Here is a 9,436-nt window from a genome sequence, read left to right on the forward strand (position 1 = left end):
CGTCTTTGGCAGGTCAATGAGAGTGGTAGAAATTGGCTTAATTCAATTAATTAATTATTTTTTTTTTTTTACTAATGGTTGTCTAAAGTATGTTACAAGTTTAGGATCATACTAAGGTTGTCTTTTGCATAAAAACAAGACGATTTTTTTGTTTTTGTTTTTTTTTTTTTTTGTTTAAAAAAAAAGGGGTATATTGCTTTAGAGGTGGTTTTGGCTAATAAATTAGGTAAATCCTAGGAAAAACTCATTCTTAGAAGTACGGGCGGCATGGCAATTTGTGTTTGCAAATCGGATTCGAGTCATGTTGAGGCATAGATATAAGATTACATAGGTTAATTCAAATTCAACTCATTTAATTAAACATGTCAAATTTCTCGACCTTAATTATCTAATTTTGTATTGGATTCATATGGAGTTTGCAGGTAATGTAAACAATTGTTTGTTATTATGTTGCATGTCGGGTTCGTGTCATGTCGAAGTATGGGTGACTATATATAGATTAATCCTAATCCGACCCATTTAATTAAACGGGTTAGACTCTTCAACCTTAACCATTTATTTTCGTGTTGGGTTTGTGACAAATTCATAAGTCGTGTTAAAAATTGTCAGCTCTACTTGAAAGGCCAAAATAGAGTCTTGATTCCTTGACATATGGAAAAAAAATGATAATACCAAGAAACTAAATGAGAGGAGTGGATGAAATTCAGTGCAAACTTCTGTTTTTTATTCCCAGTTGCTAATTTGCTCTTGGTCTGGTTATTCCCTACCACATACACATGGTTTAAAAATTTATTATATATGTAAATAGAACTTGTGACATGATGGAGAAAATTCGTGTTTTGCACGCAATGACAGTGGTGTTGTATTTCCACGAAGGGATTTTGATTTTGGCTTCCTGTTTGTCCACAACCACTTGTGTCTCTATTATTTGCTGTATATTGATTTAGATGTTTTGAAGCAGTCGTGGAATGTCCCACCCCGGTAAGGTAGTCAATGTAGAAATTAATTAATCCGAAAGTTTAGAGAACAGTAGCATGCAGGTTGGACGAAATAATAATCAAGCGTAAGAGTAGGGTATTAACCAAGTAATTAAACAAAAATTCTTATATATCAATTTTTCTTAATTATTTTTAAAATTATATATCATCCCATCAATTATATATATATATATATATATATATATATATATATATATATATATTATACCATACGCGTTTTTTCAAAAAGAAAAAGACTTGATGGGATTGAAAAGGCACGTCAACCTATCTGAACCACTGAAAGAAGTCACGTCAACCTTCGGTGCTTTGAACATTGAACAAGTCCATCACTCCTTTTCATAAATGAAAATCACCGGAATGATATAATATACATATAAGAATATTTCCAACTTACAGACTACAGAGACTAAGAGAGAGGAACACCGAACACAGAAGATGTGTTGTTTAAGATTATTCTTATCCTTGTTCTTCTTTCTCATACACCCTGCTACTCTCACCGTTGCTCAGTACTGCTATAATGAAAACGGTAACTACACCAGTAACAGTACCTACGAGGAAAACCTCAAAAGCGTCCTGGCCTCCATGTCTTCCAACACCGAGATTGATTACGGGTTTTACAATTTCTCCTCCGGAGAAACTCCTGACAAAGTAAACGCGATTGCACTTTGTAGAGGAGACATTTCGCCGGAAGAATGCCGTAGTTGTGTCAACGCGACAAGTCACGATCTTTTAAAGAGTTGTCCCAACCAGAAGGAGGCAATCATGTGGCCCGATAAATGTATGCTGCGATACTCAAACAGAGATATATTTGGCGTTATGGAATCTTGGCCTAGAATTGCCTATTACAACACCGGAAACGTCTCAGACGTAGAAGGGTTCAACGGGGTGCTAAGACCCTTGTTAAAAAGACTAAGAAACAGCGCCGCATCAGGAAATTCTACTCGCAAGTTTGCTCTGGGAAGCGATTTTGCCCCTAACTTCCAAACCTTATCTGCACTTGTGGAGTGCACTCCTGATTTGGACCAGCTGGGTTGCAACAACTGCCTGTTGGCGGCTGAGGGATTTATTAGAGATGGAAAGCAGGGAGGGAAATATGTGACACCCAGCTGTGATTTAAGGTATGAGATATACGGTTTCTATGACCCTACAGCTGAGGCACCGCCGCCATCGCCAGTTCCACCACCATCGGCACCGCCAGTGCTATCAGCATCCCCCCCACCGGTACTACCGTCTCCACCTATACAAGGTATGGGGAGAATCTCATTTGTTTATTTTCGTGCCATAAAATTCTTTAAATTTCTCCATAAGTTCATGATAAAATTCTTGAGATTTTAACTATTATTTAAGAAATAAAATAGTTTAAATCTCGAGGATGGTGACTTCTTTTCGGTCTTCGGCGCGGCATCTCAGCATTATTAATTTTAAGGAGTGCCCACAGCTGACTACCTTTACGACCTCATAAATATGCATAAACTGACGGAGCCTCTGCCGAGCAAGAGAAATGATCCCTACACTCTACACTCATTTTTGGCTGGTAATATTTTATTACTTTTTTACAAAAAAAAAAGAAAATAATACAAAAAAAATAATAAAATATTACCAACCACGTCAACTTGTTGTGGAGCTGTTGTGAGAAATGAATGTGGGGATCATTTCTCGCCGAGCAAAGGTATCTCCTGCGAGTTTGGCATCCTTTCAAATTATCTGCTTAAATTTGAAAGAATTTAGGTATATAAATAATTGAATTTGAGAAAATTCAGGTATATAGGTGATTGAATTTGAGAGAATTTGAGCATACAGGTGATTGTAATTCACCTTACCAAATAAAAATTAAGCTATTGAATCACTTATCCGGTCAGGTAAATTCATAAATAGTTTCTCACAATTACCTATTCGAATTTTATCAAATCCGGATAAATAATTTGAGAGAATCCTAATCCGCGATATCCATGTTTAACAAAAGGAGCCAACAAGTAATTAGGTTGTTTCAACACGTACGTACATATGATCTGAAGCTGGTTTTGAACTAGATGACACTTCATTCAAAATTGGAGCCAAAATATTACCACCAAAAACAAGTTTTATTTCAAATGCACATTCTTATTTAGAGCATTCTTAATGGTTTATTTACATCCTTATCTAAAATATAATCTTTTTATTTTAACTAACCACTTTTCAAAAATAACATCCAAAGTCTTATCTAATTTTTTTTTTTCCTTTCTATTTCATTATAATAATATATATATATATTTTTTAATTTATTATCGTTAAAACCCCATCTCCACTAAAAAAACACCAAACACCAGCACAAATAAATCAGTTCGATCTCCAATTGAAAATAACAATAGTAGAGTCCTGGTGTTTGCAGGGAAGAAAAGTAACTCATCTCCATCTGCGATTGTTATAGTCGTGCCAACTGTTATATCTGCTGTACTAATCATCTGCATCGGCATCTGCTACTTTTATTTAAGAGTGAGGAAGGAAGGGAAGAAAGTAGAAAGTAAGTCAGAAATTGATTTATCTTTCGTTGTTGCCAATTATGATATCCTTGACATAAAAAAAATGTTTAGACAATTTGTGTTTAGTGATCGATGTACCTCACCTTTAAATAATGCTGAAAATAATTATAGAGTCATTGTTCAAATTCAAGACCTCAGTTTTGATATCACGTTAAATTATGACTTGTTTCAAAAACTTAAGATGATGAAAATGATGAATTTAATATTTTAAAATTCTATATACATAAAACATGACATTTATTTGGAGATTGTTATAAAACAAAACCATTTGCCATCAGTTATTAAATCAGTAATTCTAGATGTTATGGTGGCTAATTGAAATATGAGTGTTCAAGATAACTTCTATTAAGGTATTAATTAAATAAATAAATTCACATCTTTTTAACGGTTTAAGTTTTTTGGATAATTGATGATTTAACATGGTATTAGAAAATAGGTAATGGGTTTAAATTCTGACTCTCACAGTTTTACACACATTCCAATTAAAATATTCAATGTGAATCACACATGTTTAAGCTTTTGGGATAATTGATGATTTAATAACTTTTGACAAACCAAATTGAACAATATTACATTAGAAGACAAATATTGTTTTGTTTAGAGTATGGGAACACTGGATTTCAGTAATCAATTTTTTAGAACCCCTTGTTATATGCACATAATAGCATTTGCCTTAGTCTTCTAGGCAGTGCATTAATCTAATTCAACTGTATTCAGTAATTGTTTCAGGTGAAGTCGAAGATGAAATTAGTAGTGCTGAATCGCTGCAATTTGACTTTGGCACAATTAAAGTTGCTACAGAGAACTTTTCAAATGCAAATAAACTTGGACAAGGTGGATTTGGCGCTGTTTACAAGGTGAATTAGAAAAGTATATCGTTTTTGTGGGTCATAATATTTTAAATCAAGCATTAATTATAAACTTGAGGTTGACAAATGCTATATATATTTCCCTTTTTCAGGGTAGACTCCCAAATGGACAAGAAATAGCTGTAAAGAGGTTGCTCAAACCTTCTGGCCAAAGAAATCTTGAATTTAAGAATGAAGTTGTGTTAGTGGCTAGGCTTCAACATCGGAATTTGGTAAGGCTCATAGGATTCTGCTTGGAAGGAAATGAAAGGCTTCTAATCTATGAGTTTATGCCTAATTCAAGCCTTGATAAATTCATATTTGGTATGGTTGCAGTTCTATTTACTTAAATGTTAGAATCTATTCATGATAATTTTCTAATTGAAATGTCTAGTCCGCCACATATTTTGGTTTAAGAGATCGAATCATATGCTTTAATGAATATGTAGATCCAATCAAGCGTACAGTTCTGCATTGGGAAAGACGCTATAAAATTATAGAAGGCATTGCTCGAGGGATTCTTTACCTTCATGAAGATTCTCAACTTCGTATTATTCATCGCGATCTAAAAGCTGGAAATATTTTATTAGATGCAGATATGAATCCTAAAATTTCAGATTTCGGCACAGCAAGATTGTTTATGTTAGATCAAACTCAAGGCAATACGAAGAAAGTTATGGGGACCTAGTAAGTATATCCATGTAGGTTTAGAGCAAATAATTATCAATAGCATGCTATGTGTCAGTAACACTAATATTTACTCCGTGTCATAAAAATATGGAAGCCATTGAATTCGTCTCCCATAAATAAGATGAAATTAAAGAAATTTTAAAATATAAATATGAAAAACTATATTATCATTCAATCTAAACTGATATTGTTGATGTTTATATGTAGTGGATATATGCCCCCAGAATATGTCATACACGGACGGTTTTCAGTCAAATCCGATGTGTTTAGTTTTGGTGTTTTAGTTTTGGAGATAATGAGTGGGACAAAAATAAGTTCTTTTCGAAAGGGAGAGGATGAAGAAGGCCTTCTTAGTTATGTAAGTACAATTATCTTTGTGTATATTTCTTTTTTGCTTCAAAAGTGGCACTTGATATTGAGAAAGTAAACTAATGTTATCTCTGATATTGTTTACCCATGTAATTATCTATCTTGCAGGCATGGAAAAATTGGAGGGAAGGGACAACTTCAAATCTCATAGATCCCACGTTGAGGTCCAGTTCAACAACAGAAATATTGAGATGCATCCACATTGGGTTATTATGTGTTCAAGAGAATGTAGCTAACAGACCAACAATGGCTTCGGTCCTCCTTATGCTTAATGACGACTCTATCATTCTTTCAGTACCAAAAAAACCTGCATTTCTTATGGATAAAAGCACTATATCAGACATGTCTGCTCGAAGGGAGCAAAATACTAGGGCAATACGGTCAGATCAATCAAGAAGCAGATTTGTTGAAGCCTCGGCAAATGAGGCTTCATTTACTAAGCCATATCCTCGCTAAAATAAACCAAGAGTTATATATTTTAGAAGATAAAATATATTTTTGTTAATGATATATTCAGTGATTTCTTTCATTTAATTTCAATTTCATGACAATGGTGATTCATTTTGTTATGGGAAATATGTTAAGACATGATTAAACTAAAAGCCCTCTAGGTACGTGTTCTAGGGGAGGAGTGGTTCATATGTGTTATGATTCTAAGTGTCACACATTGATTTAAGTGTAATCTTAACTATGTATAATAAGCTCTTAGGCACCCTCATTTTGCAAGCCGGTTTTTAAAGGTAGGTTCTACCTAAAGTTTATATTATTTGGTATTAGAGCTGCTACCACGTGGAGTATGGAATCAAGATTAGCTCGTTAAGTATGATATCATATGGGTTTTGGAAATAATATATTTCTTAAGTAAAATCTATTTATTTTGAATGATGCATGTACTAGGTTTGGCTATCTCACGTATTTTTCATGCAATAGATTGGTTCATGATCTCATATATGGATATGAAAATGGCTAGAACTATATGGATTTGACCATTTAAATGAAAGGAACATAATCACTCTTTTATTTGTTCAAATTGGTTTTTCAATATCTAAGAAAGACTATCATAAATAGGTTTAAGCATAAACTTATAAACATAAAATGATGAACTTTGAAAGATGAAAAATAGGCTACTTACAACGGTGTGATTTTAAGCATGAGAAAGACTTGATGAAGCTCTTCTCTTGCCAAATGGTATGGTATGTTATGGAGGAGTTAATTTTAGAAGCTTGGGTGTTGGAAAGGGTTGAGAGAGAGCCTAGGGAGCGTTAAGAGAGTGAAAACATGATTTAAGGGTTTGGAGAATGTGACGTAGCGCAAGCGTGGGATAAACAGTGAAAGAGAAACTTCGTTTTTTAAACACAAGATAATCAACTCGCAAGTTGATAGAGAGGGCCGAGGGGAAAACCCAAGTTTCAAAATATTAATAATAATTAATAATCCCTTTCTTACATTGTCTTCCTATTTTTAGCGAAGCCCTAAAGGCTTGTAAAGGATTAAAATAAAAATAAAAGATAGCATCAAATCTTCCTTAATGATAGGAGATTTGATGGACATGGTACTCCCATGATTTAAGGAAAAGCACGACAAGGCTTTTAACAAAAAGAAAAGATGGAAAGTCAACAAAGTCTTCATGATTTCCGCACAAGATCCTCCAGAAAATCCGCTCGACTGCTCCCTTAGGAAATCCACCCGCATGCCAATTGTCCATGACAGTCTTCGACTTATCTTCACCACGAGGGGTCTCAGTTATTTGCCGAGTATGACTGAGATGCGACTCGGTCATTTGCCAAGTGGAGCCGAGATGCGTCTCGGCTATTCGCCGAGGCAGCTTCCAACATATCTCGGCTATTTGGCGATAGTATTTGATGAGTGTAAAATATTTTATATTTGGACCCCTTAATTTGCATTTGTTAAGCCTTTAGTTTTGTTATTTTCTAATATTTTTGGTTAGTTTTGGTGTCTTAGTGTTTTGCAGGTCAATGAGAAAAAATGATGCAAAGACGCGAAAAAAAATTGTAGCTTGGCTCACTTTCATTGTGATTAATTTGAACCGTTATTGACTTTTATAATAACTAATCAGACGGTTGAGATAAAATGTGGAGAGAAATGTATGTATGTATATATATATATATATATATATATATATATATATATATATATATATTATAGAAAAGACAAAGTTGAAGGAGTGCAGGAGTGCGTTACTTTTTTCTTTTCTTTTTTTTTTGTCTCCATAATTGTAGCATCAAGAAAAGAAAGGGATTTCATTTCCTTAAGAGACACGATCTGGTCAGCACATTAAATGCAAGGGTGCCCTTTCACGTGATCCTTTCTTAAGGAAATGGCAGCGCACGACACCTGCAAGTAGAAATTGCGAAAAGTGAAGGACGGAGGTGCTTTCCTAACCCTGTCAGCACCTTGAGATTTGTATTTTTAGTTTAAAACGAAAAGCGTGTTGAGTGCCAAAAACGAGAGGTTTTGCAATATATATAACCCTGTAGCACTGAAGAAAAGTGTGGAGAGTGGGGGGGCGTGAATGGAGGCTCTGCCTTCACTTTCTCTCCTTCTCTTTTCTCTTAGTTTGTTTTGTTCTTCTTTTGTAAAACTGTGATGATGAAGCCTCACCTTTGAATGACAATAATATTTTCATGTAAGTTTATATTATTTGATTTTATGCGTTTTGATTTCTAATTGTTCTACTTCAAGTCAATTTTTGAGATGATTCTTGGATATTTATTGTAATTTACGGATACATGTGATGATTTGAGATAGTCTCATTTAATTGATTGCTTGGTTTTTATATATGAAAACGTTGAATATTCAGTGTGTTTCGTTCTACGGATACATTTAAAGATTTGGTTAAAACCGGATATCTTTTGTAATTTGTGCAAAGAACGGATTCATTGAATGATTTAATTAATTTTTGAAGCATAGTAAGACATACATAAGATTTGTATGGCGAGATCTTCGAATATGTATTGATGAACATGATAATATTTTGCTATGATTTGGCGGGTGAGGATTCCATAACCTTAATACATTTTCTTTTGCTTTATTTTATTTTATTTTATTTATGTTTTCTTTTATTTATTAAAACCCCAAAAAATTGGAACTAGGTTAAAATAGGATTAGTTTGATTAGAGATTAATTTTCACAATATAATTATATGTGTAATCGACCTCGCACTTCCAAAATCCTTTATTACAAACGATTCGTATACTTGCAAGTACTTTTAAAATTCACAACAGTATCTTTCGGTTATTCGCTGAACGTAGGTCTCGATTTGTAATGTCCTGAACATTATTTTATAATTAAAGTATAAAATTTGAGTAAATAAGTGATTAAAGTTAGTTTAATGTTATTAAAAATGCAAGAAAATATTTTTAAAGTCCAAAGAATAGAAAAGAAAATAAAAAATAGAAAATAAAGAAATTATAAAAAGAAAATAAAATAGAAAAGAAATTAGAAAAGGAAATAAGATAGAAAACAAAACAAGAATAAAATCAAAAAAAGGAAAATTTTTTTCTTTTTCTTTTTTTTTTTAAAAAAATAACATATTGGTGATGTGAGGCGCAGACCTGCGCCCCACACTACCTGCGCCCCTAAGTTTTTTGGGGCGCATCATCAAAACAAATGAAGGGCCGGATGGCCCTTCACACAAAAGAAGCGCACAATGCACCTAAATTCCTTAAAAGAGCACAGTGTGCCATTTTCACATGTAGTTCTGAAAATTAAGGGTTTTTCCTCATTTTTCTCTTAGGGTTTTCATGAAAACCTTAGATCTACTAAAACCTAAGCCCTACACCTTAAATCTAACTCCAAAAAAGTGATCTACGTGTAAGGATCTACATTTTGACCGATCATTTTGAGGTAAATCCTTAAACTCGTGTTTTAGAGATTTTTGGTTAAATTTTGTAAAATATGAGTTTAATCTTAATTATTCTTTAAGTTTTGTACTATTTGGAACTTGCAAAAATCCCCCAAACTCCGGGTATCGTTTGGGTGAATTTTTGGG

The 9,436-nt window shown here is 33.5% G+C and overlaps 1 protein-coding gene across 2 annotated transcripts; it reads left to right on the forward strand.

The window, feature by feature from the left end:
• Positions 1 to 1,382: 1,382 nt before the first annotated feature.
• LOC133869312 (cysteine-rich receptor-like protein kinase 44) lies at positions 1,383 to 5,993 on the forward strand. Of its 2 annotated transcripts, none has more exons than XM_062306267.1 (7): positions 1,383 to 2,244; positions 3,367 to 3,498; positions 4,235 to 4,374; positions 4,479 to 4,689; positions 4,815 to 5,052; positions 5,263 to 5,413; positions 5,533 to 5,993. In XM_062306267.1, exons 1-7 carry the CDS (start codon positions 1,434 to 1,436, stop codon positions 5,878 to 5,880), a joined length of 2,031 nt encoding a protein of 676 aa, XP_062162251.1. In that variant the 5' UTR covers positions 1,383 to 1,433; the 3' UTR covers positions 5,881 to 5,993. The 2 variants fall into 2 exon arrangements, with proteins under 2 accessions (XP_062162251.1, XP_062162252.1); XM_062306268.1 differs by having other exon boundaries at positions 4,247 to 4,374.
• Positions 5,994 to 9,436: the final 3,443 nt, after the last annotated feature.

Source organism: Alnus glutinosa, chromosome 5, assembly GCF_958979055.1.
Source record: "Alnus glutinosa chromosome 5, dhAlnGlut1.1, whole genome shotgun sequence".
NCBI classification, from domain to species: Eukaryota; Viridiplantae; Streptophyta; class Magnoliopsida; order Fagales; family Betulaceae; genus Alnus; species Alnus glutinosa.